This window comes from Osmia lignaria, chromosome 7 (assembly GCF_051020975.1).
Source record: "Osmia lignaria lignaria isolate PbOS001 chromosome 7, iyOsmLign1, whole genome shotgun sequence".
NCBI lineage: Eukaryota > Metazoa > Arthropoda > Insecta > Hymenoptera > Megachilidae > Osmia > Osmia lignaria.
This window is the reverse complement of record NC_135038.1, coordinates 3,155,072-3,178,287: the sequence shown is the minus strand read 5'-3', so window position 1 is coordinate 3,178,287 and position 23,216 is coordinate 3,155,072. Positions and strand designations below refer to the sequence as shown.

Below are 23,216 nucleotides of genomic sequence, written 5' to 3'. Positions count from 1 at the left end.
GAGATTCTTATAGAAATTTCAGAAATAAAATATTAACATAATATGAAGTATAATAGTTATAAATGCTTGTGTTATAACTTACCACTAATTCAATTAATAGTATTACCAATATTATTTCTTAAGTCGATTTTAAACATGTATAGCTATTAAATACTGAAAGTTCTGCTGTAAATGTTAAAATAAATTTTGATTTCTAAGAAATTTGATAATATAACAAATAATTATGTTTTGTGAAGAATATTGTAAAGATGCCTTTGCTATCTGAACCTTTAAACACTTTACAGTATTTGTTCATGTCTAAATCTATTTTAAAAATACTTTATGTAAAATAATAAAAAAGTGAGGCAACTAATAATCTAAGAAACCTTTTTGCAATTTTGTCAATTTTGCAGCAGCAAGTGATATGTAATTTAAAATAAATACATCATCTATTTTCTGCCTATGATAAATATTATTATATGATATTAACTTTCTTGTCCTTTTTAAATTCAAAATTTTTAATTGTTAAAAACAGTTGCTTCAATAAATTTAATTATTCAATTACGCATATAAAAAGCTACCACATATAATATGTACCTCAAAATAAATTAAAAACTGATGCTCATAGTGTAAATAAATTAAATTAAGTTATATTGTAATTTTTATGTCATTGATTGAAAAAATGTATGCAATCAATAATAAAAATGAAAATAATGAAGTTTACAAAATTAATATAATGTAAATATAAAACAATTAATTCTATCTGCTATCGACGGCTATAAACGCTCAAGTTTGTCTTTTCATAATAGCACTAACTATAATTTTTTTCAAATTTTGTGTCTCATATACAGTGATAAATCTTACTATAATTCAATTTTGATTGTTATTTTTGAGTGGTGCTTAAAGATGGGGTACATATCCATTACCGACCAAAAATATACAACCACCTTATTCGAAATTATACTTAATAATATAACTCATCGAAAATGGATATAATTTTCTATTTGTAGTTTGAAAAGAAATATATTATAAATTATTTCGTAATAATACCTTATCATTATGCCCTCTCTTATATTAATATATGTAACTAAATGCAAAACAATTAATTTCTCCAAGTGGTCCACTTTTGTATTAAACAATTCCATGACTTAAAAAATAAAATCTTATGTTATTTTTATACTAGCAGTAATTAATTAACTGCTACATTAATATTTATTGTCATAAAATTAGTTACTGTAAATTTTTATTTTAATTTCAATTCAAAAACTTGCAATTGAAACATGAAAATACAATCTTTATCTACGAGAATAGAAATAAGAATTTTAAATTACTATTTCTCACCATTCTCCATTAGATTTAAAAAAAATCTCCCTATATCTCTTTACTGAGAGGTAGTTCTGCACTTTTGGCCGATAATACATTCATACTAGATTTCTAAAATATAGTAAAAAGTAGAAACTTCTCATAAGAGAAAAAAGCACACTCGGTGAATCATTAATAAACATATTGTTTATTTCATTTCTTGTATGTTTTATAATAATCGATGCTTTCAGTTTGCACTTTTGTTCGATATAATTACATTTAAGTGATATATCACGCAGTAGAGAGACTAACAGTACATTTAGAGCACGTTTTAATAGAATAAATTTATCTGAAACTAGAATGGAAGGCACAGTTGGTATTGTTTTTTTCTTAGTTTTTCAAACACAAGTAATTGACTTATTTGTCCTCGTTACTTATGAACATTTTTATATCATTTTCACTTTGGTCTATCATTTAATCATTTAATGAACACAATACACTGGCTATATTATTAACAATGACAACAAAGTTACATATGTACTATACATTTTCAGCTAAAATATTTGTTTGATTAAATTATAAACACTTTTAGGAAAGATGTTTTGTTAGTTTGTTATTACAATTAAAAGATTGATGACCTATTGTTCACTTTTTTTCAAAACAAGGGTATAAATATCAAAATACAAGCAATTCTAAGTATCATTGACTATTTGTATAGTGCTACAATATTTTTTTCCTAAAAGGAATAATTAATTATCTATGGTTTTTAAATTCTTCTTCAATACCAGTCACTGGTACAAATTACTACAATAGTTAACACTTTTAACCCGAGTTAATCAAATCTCATGCACAGAAGGCATTTCTTTTAATACATTTAGAATAATTCTCTAAAACATTAATAGCTCTTAGAATAATTTTTTAGGACTCTTTCTACAACATTTAGAAAGTCATTTTAATTAAAAACTACATTCTTGTATCACAGAATTATTCTCTCTACAGAAAAAAAATAATACTAAGGCTAAGAATCTTACTTCGCTGATAATATTCTAATATTTTTTCCTTTGTTCTAGATAAAAATAAAAGATTGACCACTGTTTTATCAATAGTAGTAACAAGATTGTACCAAAAGTATTTATAGTTTAATGTAACATATTTCAACCAAATATATAACTTCGTTGCTATTATTGTACATTAGATGATTAAATATTAGATGAGAACAATATAAGTTATGGGGACAGATACAGACACAACTGACAAAGCTTTAAACTCGCGTCTAAAGTACTATTCTACGGAAGAAGCTTATTTGTACTTCGACTAGTATCTTGAATGTTCAAATTCCTCTCAATGTAACACACAATAATAAAGTAAATAATGGTCAAACAATTGGTACTTTTACTTCCATCGTTTCAGCATTCATGGTTCTTATTTATATGGTTCTTTTCATCTTTTTTTCACTCAAATTATATGGCAGAGAACCATAATTGACGCAGTAAAATATTCAGAATAAAAATGTAAAATTTTTGGAAGACGAATTTTTCGTGATGAAACATCATATAGCCTAAAAATGTTCGTGTCATACGCTTTCCATCGTATAAGAATACATTTTATTCTGCTAATGTTTAAAATAAATAGATGCTATAACGGATGATCATCAAGAATACGTGTAAAGAATCGTTGAATAATTAATGTAAGAATTTGGCCACAGTATTTCGTTTTGTTGTTCCTCTTCGAAGAAACGTTTTTCTTTACACTTCGACCTTATACGGCGATCCAGGAATATGGTCGTCACCCCACTTTACAATAACTATATACTCTCCTCTTTCTCGTACCATATAGTTTACGGTGTAATTATTTCGTCCTGTGTGCTTCACATACACCTCCTCGCACGGTCCTTTAGGTCCATATACACCAACGTACAAAATGTTATTGCCTATACAGAAAAGAAATTATATTATATTATATTATATTATAAAAATAAGGAAAAATCTTTTTTCATATTTAAACAGAGTAATTAAAGAATCATGGTATGAATTGATCTTTTAATGATCATAAATTGAACTAATCTGAAAAACATATGTCTGTGCTGAGAAGGTATTTTAATTTTCTGATGCTTAATTTTTTATTTTATTATTATTCATCTTATATTTATTTATGTATCATACATTAACCCTTTAAGAAATACTTTTATTCAGAATATAATCTCCTGAGTAGGTTTAAAAATGATTTATATTATTGAACACTAATTTTAAATACTGTGGTTATGGAAAGAAATTCCAATTAATACAATTAAATTTAATAAAATTAGTTTTCAAATTATAATACTATAGGAATCTAAGTCATCTAAATAATGCAGCTAGGATGGCACTACATACACATATGAAAATTAATTTATTGGCTATATTTGTTTATGCACAGCTTCGATAATTTTTTTAAATTGTTCATTAAATGGCAAAGTAAATACATAATATAGATATTTCCGTTTTTATAAATGATAGTAAAATGTTTATCTTATGACTCAGTTGAATTGCACCATGAATCTTTATCAATCTTAAATTTTATTACAATTAATTGAAAATTACTTATAATCAATTATAATAAAATTTAAGATACAAAATTTCTTTAAATACTGTGTTAAAATTTAATATTCTTCTGAAGCAAAATGATAATGTAAAAACCAGTCATGAATGATAATAAAATTGTAGAATATTTTAATATAACGAAAGTGCAGTAATGAAAAATTTAAACAGTTTGACGAACGTATATTTTATTAACGGCTTTTATAATTTTGTATTTCTTTTCATATTAAAAATGAAATTATTGAAAAAACTACCAGTGGAATTCTTTATAATGTACGTCACAAAATTACCAATTTCCCAAAAGCAATTAGTATATAATGAATCAAATAAAAATGAAATACAAAATTAGGTATCAAAGCCATGAATATGTGTATGATAACAATCGTCACAATGTTAATTACAGTAAAAATGAAATATTACTATTTGTATCTAACAGTTTAGTAATTTTACAAAAGTGAATTATTTAATTAGATTCAAGTATTAATAATACTGTACCGGCATCGCTAGCATGAACAGTGAACTGATTTTGTTTTCCAAGGTATGCTTTCTTCAATCCCATTCCTTTGCTCGTTATTTTACTAGCGTCAGATTTGAACAGGGGTAAAATTGGCCCGGTTTGTTTCGCCTTTGATATCTTTTGAACAGTTTCGACAAGAATGGAACTTGATTCTTGTGCTCCTCTTTCTGCCAGATCCGCACCTACAAATAAAAAATACACAATTATTTCGATATTATTTCTAATAAAAAGAAACTCTATCATTCATATTTTTTCACCTCGAGAAAACAAAAATTAAAATTCATTATAACTACTTATACATATTTATACATTGTTCATACAATTACGTTATGTATACTATGGACTAAAAGCACAACTTATGAATAAAAAAAATTGTTAAAGAAATAACAAATAAAAATCCAATAACAGTGTACTGAAAATTTGTTTAAATCCTTTAACAACATCATAAAATAAAAATAGATCTTGTAGAAAGAACAATAAGTTGTTAAGTACCTCAATTTTATCTACCAGATAATTGAATTTAGATAACTATCTTCTTATCTAGATGATTGCATTATTTTTATCTACATTATCTCCTTAACTATACAATCACCTCGTTATCTTTTTATCTAGATCGTCTTGTTATCTAGATGATTATCTAGTTTTACTTCCAGATTTCAATTCTTAATTTCAGTTAGATCTTTTATTAAAATTGGCGACCGGAAATTGGTGCCTTCTCCTTATAAATAATAAAATCAGTAACAATAATACTAACCAGTGCAAGGAACTTTGAATGGCGAGCCTACAATGTGGTATCCATTGTACTTGATACTGATGTAATAATCTCCAGGTACCAAAGGTGTGTACCTAACTTTATAACCCTCTTCAACCTCTGTACAGTCCATTGCAACTTTGCTAGGACCATCTATGGTCACATTAAGAGCTCCGCTTCCAGCGTTGCAAGTGTCAATAATGAAGTCCGTCTTTTGTCCAGTTTTGATCTCCTTTAAACCGTTTCCACAGGCGTTTATCGCGGCTGGATCGGCGTCCACTTTTCCCACTTTGATACGGAAGGGGCTGCCAGTTATGTGAACACCGTTGAACTTTACGTGAATATTGTGAATGCCATTTTCCCGCGCCATAAATCGCACGGAATACGTGTCAGTATCGATGGACTGAATAAAGCAATCATCTTCTACTCCGTTTGGTGATACGATCTGCAAAATGATAAAATATATTTGTAATATCAAATACAAATAAAAATTTACTACGTAAATTATCAGGAACTAATTCAATCTTTAGTATACCAAGATATAAAGTATGAAAATCATATATAATAAATTTTCAGAGGTTCTAACTTTTTCCAAAAATTAAAAAAATTTTTTTCCATTTACTACAATTGACAATAAGATATAGAGAAATACCAAGTATTTTCAACAGTGACTGAATGCTATAAAAAAAGCGGTTAAAGTAAAAATAATATGAAATACAAAATTAAATAAAAATTGTCTCCCCCCAGGGTTATATAACGAGCGTCTGCTGTACAAATGTAGCAAGATACTGTAATTGTTAACCAACAGTGTACCTATGTATGTCAGGGTGGACCGAAAAAATTCAAAATTTTGGAAAAGGTGCGAAAAAGAATCAGTTAAATCGATTGATGTTTTTCGATCGCGCATCCGACTTAACATTTGTGAAAATCGGCAAAAATTCACATCTTTACGATAATTTTCAATATTCTAGAAGTTGCCACAATATAAACGCAATAACTTAAGTCGATTAGTATTTAAACCATTGAAGAATTAGAAAAAAAATTGTTTAAATCGGCCAACGCCTTCTGATCGAGCAACAGTTACATTTTCCATTCTTTTGCGCGACCAAAGGCACTGACCAACTTAAATATTATTTAAACATTGTTTTTGGTGGTTTTGATACGTAACAATTAGAGCTATTAAATTCGGATCATGGTAAGTGTTTTATTTCTTATTTTATAGTATATATATTTAGACTTAACAATAAAAAATAACAGTTTTTTAATAGTAACGGCCCAATCATTGGGCCACAGTCTATGGTGGGGATGCACTTGTGACGCATGCGCAATGTATTACACGACAAGGTGCGTTTGCATCGCCAACAGTTCAATCATATTGAAAAATATCGTAAAAATATGAATTTGTACTTATTTCCACAAACTTTAAGTCGAATGCTCGACCGGAAGACATCAATAGATTTAATTGATTTTTTTCTTTTTTTTTGTCTATCTAATTCGCAACTTTTTCACGGTATTACGATTTGAAAAAAAAAAAATTGAATTTTTTCGACCCACCCTAATGTACATATATAGCGGATGGAAATTTTTGCATATTCCCAATAATTGGTTTCCTGAGGAATCCAAATTACTTTAAAAGCATATTGAAGCGATCCAAGTGAATCATTCGATTATGTGACTGGCAACATGTGGCGAAAACCCACGCGATACGACACGGCATCGTTGTTTCACAAGAGGAAGTTATTTACAGCGTCCGCTTTTCGCAAGGACTTGGTTACTAAGATCGTGTGGCTTTCCAAGAATGTTGAAGGCTTTAAAAAAAAAAAATTTCCGTCGAGAATTTTTAAATAAACGATACAATTTTAGTACTGAACGAAAAGTCAAAGAAAAAGAAAAACAAACAGATTATACAATATTTGCATGTAATTTTAAAATAGATTAATTAATCTTACATAAAACACCACACTATGTTCTAAATGAAAAATAAATAAATAAATGTTACCTTTCCGTCCAGAAAATAAATATCTTTAAGAAACCATTTATACAAAGAAAGGGTTAATTACAGTGATACCTTGGTATACGTCTGCTTTGGAATACGTCCAATTCGGAAAACCGTCCTGTTTGAACGTGACAAATTTTGCTCGGTATACGACATACATTTTTCGTATGAATTTTGAGTCATTTTTAAATAATTATCTCAGAGGAAAAATTAAATTAATAATCAATTATATTCGGAGTTGATGTATTATTAACTGACTGATCATTTTTACATTACTTCTTATGGGAAAGGTTAGTTTGGTATACGTCCTATTCGGTATAAGTCCAAACATCAGGAACGGATTAAGGTCGTATACCGAGGTACCACTGTACCTTACTATACTCTAAATAAAAAAAATAAAAAAAAAATAATAATAAACGTTACCTTGGCGTCTAGTTCACCCTTGGCACCATTTTTACGAACAAGGAAGGTGGCCGGTTTGTCGGGCTGAACATCGTGCTCCGGAAATTGCGCTACCTCGAGCTTATGAGCATCGCCCATCGCCGGTGATATGTAAACCTTGTGTGGCGAATCGGGTATATGTTGATCGTTGAACTTCATTCCTACTCTGTACTCGCCTGAAAATCGAAAAGAAACCAATGAGAATCCATATATTATTTATCTAGGTAATCAAAATCTCCGCACGAACCATCGTTATCGCAGCTACCGTGCTCGTTTCCTGAAAGCACTAGCTGCATGGTGGCAGTGAAGGTGCTCATTTTTACAAACAATTTTAATCATTCATCGTACCAACAATCTTTTCTATAATAATTATTTAAGTTCGAAAATTGAAGGGAAAAATTTCTTTTTTTTCAAACGTTCCGGAATAAAAATTGAAAAAACGTTTGAAAATAAAAATAGAAGAAGTGGAAAGAAAGCGGTTAGAAAGAGTAGGAAGAAAATTCGAGCGTTTGAAGGGAAAGCAGAGAAGAATAAAGATAAAACGAGGAAGACGATCAACTGAGCGCAAGCCGAACGCGAACCGCTATTTTCCTCGGCCTGATTCTAACTTCTGATCTCGATTCGCCCACGCTTTCTCTCTTTCTCTCTTCTGGTTAGCTCTCTCTTCTTCTCTCTTTCCGAGGCTTCCTCTCATTTGATGCACACCGTCCAAATATAACGACCACACTAATTCATGTCCAGCACCGTTGCCCACCAAAATATGAATCCACCTTAGACGCAAATATAGACGAAGGTATTTTCGGATTTGAAGACTAGCGACGGTCCTTGTCCACTGTTGACCGAACATGTGATGTGCTCTCGTATGATCTAATCCTGAATATTTTAACGTCGGGAGACTCGAGGTGGTTGTATCATAAACACGCTTTATCATGAAATTCGTTTAAAATTTAATTGGCTGCGAATAATAATGATACTTACAATAAATATTAGAGAAATTTTTAAATACTAGAAGGTCATTTTTAATTATCTTAAAAATTAAAGAATTGTAGAAGGATTCATTTGAGTTACACGCCCCAAAATGGGGGTGGTTTCCAAAAAGCTTTAAGAAAAAGGTAAGTATGTACATACTTTACTATAAATAAATTTTCATACCAATCTTTTTAAAAATTCTCCAATTCAATTTTCTGAAAAACAGAATTAGATATAAAAAAATATTATTCTGAAATAGCCTGTACAATGTGGCATACAGTGTCTAAAATATCTATAAAATATTATTATAGACTGCTCAAATTGATTGAGGTGAAATTTTCTGACAGTATTCTTTAAATAAATAAAATGAATCTTAATAAACATGGGTACAAAAATTATCATTTGCAACATTTTACTGTGCCTTGTAGTAACAATTTGCCTTAAATAAATATTGTTCCGAGTCAATAAATTAGGGAGCTGTTCTCGTGAATAATTTTTAAAAATAGATACAAAGTTTAGAGTAAGAGAACGAGTTAAGAGTCAGACTTCAGTGTGTCGAGAGCAAGAATGAAGAATAGTCCAATGTCAAAGTTTAATGTAGAGTAGTCAATTACAATTCAAAATGTGGAATTGACTAAAAGTAAGAATGACTGCAAAAATCATGGTATAAAGTGAAAATATTCAGTGTAATTATTATAATAGTTCAAATAAAACATATATGTTATAAGTATACAGCCAAGAGTACAGTGTCATTAATCAACCATTGTGTTCTCTGTTTCTGATCTGCCTTCTACATAATGATTTATCTCAAGTTTATCTCATCTATATCTTCTACATGTCAATTCAAAATTTCATAGTATTATACTGTTATTAAGTTCTTTTATATTGCAAAATTAACTTTTAAATTTTAATTGGGATTCTCTCCATGGTCCGCCTTTCTAATAATTAAATTCATTCAGTCAAAAGTGAGTGTACACCTTACAATTATACTAGTTAATTGTCACATTTTATAGAAAAATATGTAAAATAGTAGATATAATTCTTAAATCATATCCAATCAGATATAAAAATTAATTAATTTATTAAGAAACAAAGTATCTTCGAATGACATTAAAAATTTTATGTCAATTGTTTAATTTGAACCAGACGGATTTAATTTTTGTTAGCATAACTTGAGTAGTTCAATTTTTAGAAGGTGGTATATTTTTGAAGCCTACTGTATGTCAAGGTGTTCCATTTCGACGACATCAAAGTACTCTTCTTACCCTTGTTCTATTACCTAAAAGTAACTTGTCATCTCTGCATGGTACGTGTACGCGATTATCGCTACTATTTTACATGGACCACTTAAACTTGATTTAGTATCTTAAGGAGACACCGTACAATGTTACTAGTGTGATTAAAATATAGATCTTTGACGTTGGCATACATCCATGGCATATATGACAGTAAATATATTTAGGTACATCTCAGAACACTTTAGGACTAGTTTCATTACCGATTCTTTTGATTTATTAGTTACAGAATTAAATTTAGTTGATGTTTTTCCTTCGTTTGATTTATATAAGAATCTTATAATTAGACTAAGGATGTACTAAATCTAGTACTCTGCAGTACTAAATAGCTATCTCAAGGGTTGTTTTCACCCCCTCAGTGGGTTAATATTCGATACAAAAAAAAGCATATAAAAATTAGTAGAATTAGCACTGGGCATTAGGCGCAGCTTTACAATTAAAAGAAAATGAAATTCAGAGTTATCTTGTTCTTCTCATTAATTAAATATTCGACTAACCCTAATGACAGTCAACCTGTTAAGCATCATTATTGAAAATAAAGAGGAATCAATAAAAAGGATGCTTAATAAAAAGGATCATAGAAGCAAGGATGACAAAAGCTTAATAATGGCATAGTAAAATTCTCTATACCCCCAACTTCTATTTTCCCTATAAGCACTTCTATATAATTAAAGAAAACATCTTACCAGGTTCAGAGACGACGTAACTAACATAACAACTGCCGTCCTTCCGATCCTTGAAGTCAATCTGAGCCTTGCTAGGTCCTTCGACCGACACGGCCAGAGTACCAGCTCCAGCTTCCCTGGTCCAGATATTAAACTCGCAAGGTTCCCCTTGTTCGCCCCTTTCCAAACCAGGACCACCAGCATGTACCCTATGAGCTCCACCATCCCTCAGTGGACCAACTGTGAACTGGAACGGTGAGCCAGGGATGTGCATTTCCCTGTAACGAACTGAGACAGTGTGCACCCCGAGTTCCTTGGGCACAAACGCCACCGCGTATAAACCATCCTCAACTTCTTTGATCTCTGCATCTCCGGTTACACCTCCAGGTGAAGTTACAGTGGCTGCGAGGTCAAATGAGGTGATGCCAGGCATCTTAAAGGTTAATTTGCACTGACTACCAACTTCTGTGATGGGTACAGCTTCCCTCTGTCGTTGAATCTTCTCTCTCTGACGATTGCTACCTTCGCCAGTTACTTTCACGGTGAATGGAGAGCCTTCCACGTGGTGATCAGCGAATTTCAAGTTCATGATGTAGTATCCAGGCTCGGTGGGTTTATAAGAAATATTCAGAGTGCCATCTTCGTTGTCCTTGCATTGAATCTCTGCTTTACTAGGTCCTTCCATAGACAAGGAGAGGCCACCGAAACCGGCATTTCTTGTGTCGATGGAGAAAGTGTTTTCTACGTGGGTCTTACCCTCCTTCAAACCTGCGCCGGATACTTTGACCTTCTTGGCGTCACCCACCTCTCGGTCCTTCACGTCGATCTTGAAGGGGGAGTTAGGGATGTGCTTGCCCATCTTCTTCACAGCGACTGTATGTTCTCCAGATTCACGAGGAGTGAAGGACACGCACATGTTGCCATTAGGAAGCATCTTCAGGAAACATGGCTCCTCGAGACCGCTTGGCGCTGTGATGGAGGCATTCAATGATCGGATATCTGAGTCTGTTACTTTTCCAGGTAGCTGTACCTCGCTGGATGAACCCACAGATATTTGGTTTCTCTTGCGACCTTCGCCTATGAAAATAGAAGTAGGGTTTTAGTAGGTGCAGTTTGATGATTACTTGAATTAGTTGCTGGTACATAAGATTTACTTTTTAGTTTCAAAATTTATTGATATTTAAAGTAGGTGAATGGATAGAAATGAACTTTTTGAAAAGGTAAAAGCGTCAATGAGAATTTTAATTTAAGTTTAACATGTTTGATGAAGACTGAGAATAGTGAATATAGCCATAATTGTGAAATAAATAAAAATAATATTAATATCTCCAAAGTTGAGAATTTTGGGAATTTAATATTGATGAACAGTAATAATATTAATGTTAAATTCTCCAATCTTTTAACTTCAATATTATTGATACCGATAATATTAATACGTGATTTTCAACATTTTCAACTGTAAAAATTTTAACAACAATAATATTAATATCTTTGCTAATAGCATTTTCAATTTAGACGCTTTAACAAGTAATCAAGTAACTGCTCCTCCAAGGATTAAAATTTATACAAAAGGAAATTGAAGTGAAATTCATTTTTCAAAATATTAGTGAAATAAATTAAACTTGTTACCTGTAATTTTAGCAACATAAGGACTGCCCTTGATATATTTATCACCAAATTTAACAGTGATTTTATATTCTCCTGGAGCAGTTGGTAGGTAAGAAACTGAAACTGTTCCATCCTTATTGTCGTGACAGGAGATCTCAGCTTTGCTAGGTCCTTCTACAGCTAACGACAGACCACCAGCTCCAGCTCCTTTTGTAGAGATGGTGAAGTTTGCAGGCTCGCCACAAACACCATAGATTAAACCTGGTCCATAAGCTGTCACATAACCACTTGCTAAGGAGTCCACGTGGAATCTGAACGGTGAACCTGATGAAAGAAAAATAAATTTGTAAATTAGATTAAGTAAAGATATTTATATTGGTACAGAGAGATTATGCAACAGTTAATTAAACTGTAATAAACAGAGGAGACGGAAGGTTGTGAACCATGTCTAGGGGTAAACTGGAAAGAAGAAAAATCCGATTGACCCTATGGTAATTAAGAATGCTTTAGATTCAATTTATACACAGTATGATTAAGGCTTTCCTTTAATAATTGTAATAATAATCTTTTAGATAAGAAGTATGAACACAACCTTTCCTCAAATTACCCTTCGGAGTTTATTATATTATAAGTTTATTATACTATTTACAAATATTTGATGAATTTTGTTCGCGTAAATAATGCACTCCTTTCCATGCCAAAACTTGTGCGAACAACTGAGGTATCCAGTGGTGCAACCATCATTTTTTTAGGGTGAAGTTAAACAAATTTTGTTCATACCTTATTAACATCATAATTTTCTTCACTTTTGTTTATTCTCGACAAAGTTAAAAAATTATATTAAACAAATTAGTTTTTTAATAAGTAATTATTCAACCCTTCTCCCCTTAGTTCCAGAGTACATGAGCTTGTTGTGAAATGGAATATTTACATTTTCTGTTAATTAATCATTAACACCTTTTAACGTATTCTACGAAAATATACAGTAGGAGTATTAAAAATTGAAATTTCTAATTCTTTCTAAAAGAAGCTCACCACCAGATACTTTTAATTACCACTTTTAAATCGATTAAGCAGGAATGATCTATTCTATCGATTAAGAAAATGCTGATATCTCAGGGTTCAGTCCTTCTGCATAAGCACCTCTGGGAGAAATACCAATTCAGGTCTACGACGAACCACCCCTTACGTATAATCGTTTATGCGGAAAAATTTGAATTAATATTCACTTTGTTATTCGTACTTTTCAGTTATATACTAAATTTTATAATATATGATAATTAAAAATTATATTATTCTTTTTTCTAAATTACTTTTAATATTAATATCGTATTTTGAGAATTCCCATTTTCCTTAGGGAAGCCTGATTTGATCGCAAGTGTAGGACAGTTTCCCCTAATTATGGACGAGAGTCTAGGTATTATTTAATTTATTGTTTACCTTGAACGTGTTCGCCGTTGAATTTAACTGAGATTTCATGCTGTCCCTCTTCTCTTGGATCATATTTAAGAGACACGGTGCCATCATGATTATCCTCGATCACTGGCTTATCCACATTCCCACTTGGCATCTTTACTTCCGCTGAAATAATACGATACGTTAAAAATTGTTACATTGCTTACAAAGAATTATATTCCATTCAAAAATTTCAATTTTTATTAATACTGGATAATATTTATTAACTTTTCGTCCAAATACTATTATGAGCAATTAGAAGATTTAATAAATCGAATCATTTTGAGTAATACATTTGTTCATTTAAATTCGACAAATTTTAACTTGATTTTGCATTACTTATAATCGGCGATTAATTTAATAATAAATTATCAATTTAATAATTTTTTAAGGAACTGTACATCTCCACCTTTCAGATTATTAAATTTTTACGATGCGAACTTAAGCATCTGATTATAATTAATTAAGTACAGTAGACTCTCGTTTTATTGCCACATAAGCGATTTGATTTTCACACGGCTTTTCAAGCATACCAGAGCTACTCTTCCATCATCATAGTCTACAAAAATGATACACTTTCATCTCCCGTTTCCTCTCCAACTAAAAAAAGTTTGAAAGCTTGAAAATTTTCCGCCTCTTCAAGTCAAATTGTTCGGGGCAATATAACGAGAGTCTACTGTATAGTTTTTTCACCAATGTTTTAAGTTCAAATTTTAATATACCATTTTTAATAATCACAGTTTAATAATTTGTTTAGAAATTTATACGTTCCACTTTACATATCTTTAATAATTTGAACAAATTATTTTCCAAATCTAATATTATAACTTTTTGTTCGAGTGTTTCAGAAAGGTATATAAATTTTCTCAGATTTTTAAAAAGATTTTATCCATGGAAGGACGCGTTGAACATACATGACCCACATACTTAACCCTTGAACAGCGGAGCCTGGGTCAATCGTGACCCAAACTTACAAAACATATACAAGTTAGTAAAATGTATCATTTTTAAACGAAAGATATATTAAATACAAAATTAAATTAAAATGGGGACCGCCGTACGAGGATTAAAGTTTATGGAATAAGTATTAATCCAATAGCAATTAAATTCATGTTTTTGCCCTTAAAATGTACATCAATTTGCAATTGGTCTAGAACAAATATTATTTGACGCGTAATGATACATAGAAAAGTTATCAATTCTCATAGAAAAGAAAATGCTACATTTTGATTGCATAATAACCCTTACTTATCAAAATAAGTTTCATTATATTCGATAACATTTTTCCATCGTGTAACGAGATTATCGTTATATTGCCATATGAGCAAAGTGGGGATGTGAGGGTACCCGACAATACGGGTTCGGGCGGACTCGGAAAAAATCGAACCGGCTCAGGCGAGCGTCCGATACATGCGAGCAGTCAGGTAGCCCGACTATTTCGGGTTCGGTCGGGTACAGTCGGGCAGGCTCGGACGAGATCCCGCGGGCCGGAGCCCGCGACCCAACTCTCATGTAGATACTTATTAATACTTGCAATAAGCATATGCAAAATCTGTTTTATATGGAATTTTGGAATAAGATAATTTGAGAGCTCATCCGAATCTGCCTGACTGTACTCGACCGAACCCGAAATAGTCGGGCTACCCGACTGCATGCATGCATCGGACGCCCGCCCGAGCCCGCCCGATTTTTTCCGAACTGACTCGAATAGTCGGGAACCCGACACATTAGTCGGGCCGCACATCACTAGAGCAAGTTACTAATCCTCCCACGAATTCTCAAAAATACTAGTGTCAGTCTATAAAGATGTTATCCAACCCCTCCAAACGAGAGCTTGGAAGCTTTAAAACTTTTCTACTTCTACAACTACTTTCGTGGCAATATAACGAGGTTCGCTGTAGCCTTAATAGCCGATGTACATACACCGTGCGAGAAATCTCGTACGACAAGCCCTCGAACGCTACTCGCATAATTTATAACCTCTTTTTATTGGCTGAAATGGACTTCAAAATCCCAATGGGCCTCAAAGCGTTTAAATTAATACAGTACCATAAGAAAACTGACGGAACTTATAAGACCCGTTAGTAAATAAAGGGTTAGGCCCTGGGCTCGAATGAAACGCGTTGGTACATCCGATTTATGTCTCGAACCGTGTCACCACCTTCACACATGCAAGTTTCGAGATGCGAGCCTCGAACGCTTTTCACTCACGATATTTCTCGCACCGTGTATCGTGAGTTGCATTGAACTTGTCGCAGTGAAGTTGGCTACAAATTCACTAACGCATTCACGCCGCGTCGGTGAGTGAATGCGTGGCCAACTTCACTGCGACAAGTTCAATGCAGCTCACAATCAGTGTGTACATACACATACATACATCGGCCATAATACTTAACGAACGGGCCATGTAAATTTACGTTTTTCCATTCTGACTTCTTAAAAGGGGCTACGTAGATTTACATTTTTGTTTGAATTTTTATTAAGCTGCTTTAGTTGATTGAAAGCATTTACAGCTGTAATAGAAATATGTACTAAATTCTTAAGATTTCAAAACTCTTGGCAAAAGGAAAGACATAAACTCCACAGATTACAAATTTTCCCCTGGTATTATTGACCCCAATATGCAATTTCCTGTACTAGGGCCAAACGCTAGGTTAACTGTGATGTATTTCCAGCCGTTTAATCTACTGGTACCGCACAAATCAGCCAACAGACGGTCACAAAGTTGAATTGGGAGGTTCTGCCTCATCCACCATATTCCTGTACCATCTCCTCATTAGATTATCATCATCACCGTAATAGAGGAGACGGAGGGAATGAAAGTCTACTATGTTATTTGCAACATCGCACTGCGCGAAGACGACCAGCTGGAGGGCAGAGGGCCAAGATATGTAGAACTATTCCCACTTTCAATGTTTCCAAAATCCCAGACGTTGATATTGTACTATAATTATTTAATATTCGATAAAATTTATATTAAATTTAAAAAAAAAGGAAAATTACGTTTTTTGGTTTTTATAACATTTTGACCATCTTTTTTTTTCCTTTTCAGGGTTTTCTCTATTGTTTATACGCATTCTGCTGGAAGTTATACATGTGTTAAATATTAAAATTATTATAATTAAAGTTGAACTGTTTATTTTGAAAGTGATATAAATCTGTTTTTTTTGTTTTTTTTTTTTTTTTTTTTTAATTGAGAAAACAAAAATGGACTAATATGATTTTTATATTTATGAACAATTTAGAAGTTTCATTTTTAATGGACTTACACAACTTTCAAAATTTTTTAGTGAATTTACACTATTAACATTTATATTAATAATTCCACCAAAACTATCTCTAAACATATGTTAACCCTCGGACGGCGGACCAAGGAGAGAGTCCCAATTTGAATTTAATTTTATATTTCATATTATTTTCTGTTTCAAAATTTTACACTGTTCTTTTAAAAATTATCCTTCCAGTATTAGGTTAATATTCTTGTATATGTTTTATAAGTTTTGGTCACGACTGATCCAGGCTCCGCTGTTCAAAGATTAATTATAATATAAGTTGAAAATTATTCGGTTGTAATAAAAATTAAAATTAATACATATAAGTAAAAATCATCGCATTTCCTTTTACTAACATAAAAATGAAAAAAATTTTCCTTAGAAGCTGATACAAGAAAGGTGGGCAATCTACAGGGTGGCCCAAAAGGCGCTTTAGTTTTAAAAAATTCATTATAAAAAATCTACGGAAGATATTCAATTCAAATAAATTCCATTTTATTCAGAAAATTTAACGAATGAGATTTTCAAAATGTTTTCCTTCAGTAATCACTAATCGTAAGTGGCGGAGCCCTGTTTCAAACAATTCGATCCGAAGGCAACATTATCTGTACTACATATCTATTAAAAAATGAGAAATCAAGTTTTTCTCAATATTTCAACTGGATGGACTTCAGTGATTCTTTCTTTGAGGTGTTCCATGTCTTTGATCTTCACCTCATACACTTTATCCTTGACATAACCCCAGAGAAAGAAATACAATAATTGACGAATAAACGATGATAAACACACTGTAGAAGAGGGGAAAAAAGGCATTTCGTCTCGGGACCGTCTGTCCGACTCGTCAGTGGGGCTGACAACAGACGATCCCTGCCCCAGACACCTATCATACCGCAATTCGGAACTTCTATATGTATATTCGAACTGCATGCCGAGCGACCGCTTGCGAGAACACTGTGTCACCGATCATCTCGCCGCCACCTAGCGGTCCCCGGCCCGAACTAAAGGCATCCGGGGAGACGAAACCCTCTCTCCCCCTCCATTAACCGACTACAACACGTTCTTCGAGGCTGAATGTGATTGCAAAATTTTAAAACTGAAAACAACTTTGATCTACTTGTTTATCAAATAATGATGTGAATATCTATAAAAGTAAAGAGATGACACTGGAATCAAAACTGAAGCTCCTTTTGGACCAGCCTGTATAATTTCCTAGATGGTAAAACCTTTTTTCGTTTGCACGTAGAAAAGACTCTGAACAGTTAACGGAGAGAAATCGAGTCCTGGCGGCGTATCCTCGTTCTCGGGGTCAATCCTGGTGTAACATACGGGTCCGCGTTCAGCATAATCGTACTGACTGCATGAGACACTCTTCAATCCTTGCCTGTAGAAGGTCGACACCTCCTGCCACGTGGTTTCGACCTCCTCTTCCTCCCAAACCATATTCAAAGCTTCAACTCGGTCGACTCAATCTGACACGACTAACGAATTATACGCGTGATCTGTTGCAAAAGTATGCAGATTGATGTTTTTTAACCCTGAGGACACTGTAGCGGAGTACTGCATTCCCCCTTCTAAGGGTAGGTGTTCACTTGAGAGTGAAATTCGCTTGAAAAGTTGTCAATGGCATTTCTTGCGAATGGACACTACTGAATGTCACTTTCAGTTGTTTAATAAGTATTTTCAGCGCAGTGTTTATTTATAAGAAATGCTACTGACAATTTCTATCATAATTTTTACTCTCACAATCAGATGGACATCTACTCTAACAAGGAAAACTACCCAAGTGTTACACTCACTTATTAATGAAACTTTGCCAGCTTGTAGAGCTCGTCGAGCTGAACACGCCTATACCCCGTTTTGTGGGCAGACGACTAATTGTTTAAAACATATTAATAATTAAAGTTAGTTACTACATACTTACATTGAGAAGTATGACAGACTCGCACATACAACTCGCAATCTAGAGATCCACAGTTCAAATCTTTGGTTCCCAACATTTTTTTTTTTTTAATGATAATTTGTCTCTTTTTGAATAACTATTACATAAAAATTATCATAAAAAAAAAAAATTTTTTTGGGAACCAAGGATTTGAACCGAGGACGTTGAAATTGCGAGTCACGGATCTGTTCCGTGGTTAAACACATGACTCGTAATCTAAAGGTCATCGGTTCAAATCCTGGGTGACCGTTTCTTTTTTTTTTTAAATAATGATAATTTTTATGTAATAGTTATTCAAAAAGAGACAAATTATCATTACAAAAAAGAAATGTTGAGATCCAAGGATTTGAACCGTGGATCTCTAGATTGCGAATTGTATGTGCGAGTTTGTCATACTTCAGAATGTAAGGAGTAACTAACTGTAATTGTTAATATCTTTTAAACAATTAGCCGTCTGCCCACAAAACGGGGTATAGGCGTGTTCAGCTCGACGAGCTCTACAAGCTGGCAAAATTTCATTAATAAGTGAGTGTAACACTTGGGTAGTTCCCCTTGTAAGAGATGATAGTGTTTTATTAGCCAACCCGTATCTAATTGTAAGATAGAAAATATTAAGAAGAGGGCTATAGCATTTAGACTTTCTGTCGTTTTTGTACAGGCCAAACGGTAAGAGTTATCGACAAAATTCTTGCGCCATTGTGTTTAGTGGGTCAAAATCTTAACGAATGGCTGAAATTTTTTTTTTTTTTGCCACTTCCAATCTAACCGGAAATGGCCGAAAAAGGGTTGGCTCTAGAGCGAATGTCGCTCTAGTTCACTTTAGCTTATTTTTGTGTAGGAAGAGAAGAACATCTAGTATATGTAGAGTTTTTAGCTTGTAAAAGTACTCAAAATATCCCATCACAAGTGTTCCTCCATAATAATACTATAAGATCATGTATGCCTAAAGAAAAATTACAGAAAAACGGCATGATAACAGCATGATAATTGCTGATCCATTTATACCTCAATTAACGATATATTGTAATATAGAGAACGATTTCTGTTATTCAATATTTAGTTAATTCTATAGAGTACTTGTTGAACTTGAGAAGCCTATGCTATTATGTTTTATGTTATAAAATATACATTTTATATATAGCGTTACGTTAAAATTGGGGCTCTCTACATGGTCCGCCATCCGAGGGTTAATTCCTTCATGTGAAATCATTTCTATGTACACAACACTATACAAATGTATTGCCTCTTCTAATTGAAATGAAATACAAACTATTTAAGATTTCTCAGGTTTTTTATTCTAATATAAAGTCTACTTGATGGCAGTAATTATGGAATATAATATCATTTATCTTAATTGCTTTAATGTGGGAAAAATTCAATAGATGTTTAATTTCACAAAAAGGAGAATTTTAAAAAATCTACGTCAACAATTTAGAGACGATTGATAATCTAAAAAAAATATCACACATACCATTGATGAAACTGAACCCCACTTATGTGAATGAAATCAATATTGGAACTTGTAGGACTTGACAATTGACTGTCCTAGTGGTAATTAACCAGTATCTCAAAATAATTAAATTATTAGTAAAAGAAAAACAAAAGCAAACCTTGACTGAACTACCGAATAGAAATTAAAAATTTTGAAATTAACCAATCACGTACTTAATAATTAATCCTGCATACAAAATGGAATAATAATTTAGCCCACTTGAAAAATTCCAATGATTTGTAACAATAAATATAAAATTTGTATTTTATAAAGAGGGACATCACATGAGAGTGAAGTTTTAAAGAAGAATGGAAAATCGGTTTCATTTGTTTAAATGGATTTTTAATATTTTTTGTATTTTTAATGCAACAGCTATTACTTAGACAACTTCCGCAAGCTATCATTAAATGTGGTGGTAAAATAAACATTCTTATATATAGAATATAGGACGTGGGAGATCAGTTTCGTGGGCAGCTCATTCGCCAAACTTAATCCCACTAGATTTCTTTTCGTGGAGAGCACTTAAAAATGTCTATCAGAAAATACCTACTACATTCGAAAATATATGACAACGGATTACTGTAGCATGTGCTAGGATAAATTCAGAAACGATAAAATGTGTGATTCAGTGAAACAAAAATTGCAACTTTACATCGACGTAAATGGTCAACGGTTGAAATATTTTTAAAAAATTTTTAACTAATGAAAAAAAAACAACAATTTTATATTCAAAATGTTAAGTGAATACAAAAGTTTTCTTAAACCAAATATAAATTTTTAACATTTTACTATGTTGATGTTAATCCACTTTTCATATAAAGTGACACAAGAAGTTATGTCCATTAACACAATTATTACATTTTTAATTTGCATGATAACAAATATTGATAAGACACTTATTCGTCATTGTATTAATTAACCCTCGAACAGCATACTGTGGAGAAAGTCCCAAGACAGGTAATCATGCATAGAACCCCATTTCAGTTTAATTTTATATTTCATATTATTTTCATTTTCTAAATTTTACACTGTTCCTTTAAAAATTATTCTTCCAATATATGAAACTCTTTTGATTAAACTTACTCTGTAAGTTTGGGTCTGTATTGACCCATACTTCGCTGTTCAAGGGTTAATCAATATAAAGTAACTGCTAAAATAGCAAATAGACATTTGTGAAATTTTGTGAATAATTATTATTATAAGAATTACAATTGTTTAGTGCAAAAGTTTTGAGAGGGGAACTAGTCACGGGCCCTACTATCTAAAGGCCCCCTTCTAAATCTTCCACTTACTATGTCAAAAAAATACTGATTGAAATTTTCTTTTACTGTTGTCTTCTCTTTAAGATTAAAGAGAATTTCTTTAAGATTAAATGTTATTTAATTTTATCTAAAATAAATTTCACTTTTTAAACCAAGTTTATTAACCAAGGGCGCCCTTAAATATTTGATAGTCCCAGATCTCAGGAATCTTAATCCGGTACTATTGCCCATAGGTTTTCACAGATGACTTTTCAATAAAAATGAAAATTATTATCAACCCTCGTTCTACTATCATTTTTTAATAAACGTTCACCACACTAAGGTTTTACGTCTCTCTTTACTAACATCATCACCGTAATCATTTGTGTTAAAAAGATGAAATTTCATATTAATTACTTTCTCATTATTGTTGATAGACATCTCAAGTTCGAAATATAGAATCTATGATTCTGAAATCCGTTAAAAATATTCAAAAATTTGTAACCAAATGATTAAAGCAAATCACAAAAGAGCACTAACTTCCACTGATGAAATCAGTACCAACACAGTATATTGCTTTAGAAAAGAATTATTTTTCAAGAAACTCTCTCGTTACAGTGATATTTATATTTAAAAACAAAAGTCATGAAGTCATTACTTTTGAAACAGACCACGCGTACTCGTTGATCAAAAGAATCAGCGAAATCATCAATCGACTATCCAGTGTAATTTAATTTGGCCTTAATAGTAAGCAGGTGTTTTCCTCTGACTTTAGTCAGGAAAGCAAGTGCACTAGCAATGACATTTAATTAAAAAGAAGATAAAAGGTTAATGTTCCCATTAGTGATCAACCAATCGAACAAACGACCAAAATATTGAAAATATTTTATTTATTATTGCATAAATTATTGTTTTATTAAAATATTCCTCAGTAAGTATAATTAAAGATTTAAATAAAGTAAATTATGAAATGTGCATACATATGTATGGTTCTGAAGTCATAAGTTTCATAATCAAAATAAACAAGTCTACATGATAATTAACTTAAATTAACCCTCGGACGGCGGACCTCAATTTTAACATCTAACTTTAGGTTAATATTCTTATGTATGTTTTTTAAGTTTGAGTCATTATTGACCCAGATCCCGCTTCTCGAGGATTAATTCGAAGTAAAATAGTAAAATAGTAAAATGGTAAAATGGTAAAATGGTAAAGTACTAAAATAGTAAAGTATTAAAATAGTAAAATAATAAAACGATAAAATAGTAAAATAGGAAAATTGAAACGAAAATTCTCACCATTAATATTTTTGTGAACATTCACATTACATTTGAAAAGTGATTTACTTAAAACCCTGATCCGAGAGGAGAGGACAATATTTTCAGTAATGAAATCTTATGTGAATGTTTTTATATGCTAGTAAAAAATGAATTATTTGTAAACAATTAGACTCTTATAAATATGTCCAATAATGGGGTCATTTACCTTTTATCAAGTCCTATATTCCTCTCTTTTTTTATTCAACAGCAAAAATATAATAAAACAACAAAGCATTTTCAACAGTATGTGCAATTTAAAATTTCTATCGAGAGTGAAAAGTATTTTCAAAAATTCCCAGCAAATTATTGCCTTTAAATTAACACGAAGTGAGAAGATCTTGACATCGAAATGGGTTCCCCTGGAATTTCGATGAGCAAAACTTTAAAGGTGGAAAAAAG

The 23,216-nt window shown here is 31.9% G+C and overlaps 1 protein-coding gene across 7 annotated transcripts in view; it reads right to left on the bottom strand.

Moving 5' to 3' along the window:
* Positions 1–1,470: 1,470 nt before the first annotated feature.
* The window catches only part of cher (filamin A protein cher), a 94,580-nt gene continuing 72,834 nt past the window's right edge, over positions 1,471–23,216 (bottom strand). For 6 of the 7 annotated variants that reach the window (XM_034338241.2, XM_034338242.2, XM_076689271.1 and 3 more), the window contains 7 exons: positions 13,540–13,680; positions 12,121–12,423; positions 10,513–11,568; positions 7,545–7,738; positions 5,129–5,570; positions 4,353–4,556; positions 1,471–3,211 (listed from right to left, as the gene is read on the bottom strand). In XM_034338241.2, the coding sequence (XP_034194132.2) occupies positions 3,027–3,211; positions 4,353–4,556; positions 5,129–5,570; positions 7,545–7,738; positions 10,513–11,568; positions 12,121–12,423; positions 13,540–13,680 (2,525 nt within the window). In that variant the 3' untranslated portion in view covers positions 1,471–3,026. Of the gene's footprint in view, positions 3,212–4,352; positions 4,557–5,128; positions 5,571–7,544; positions 7,739–10,512; positions 11,569–12,120; positions 12,424–13,539; positions 13,681–18,049; positions 18,516–23,216 lie in introns of those variants that run through there. The other variant, XM_034338244.2, reaches the window with a different exon arrangement.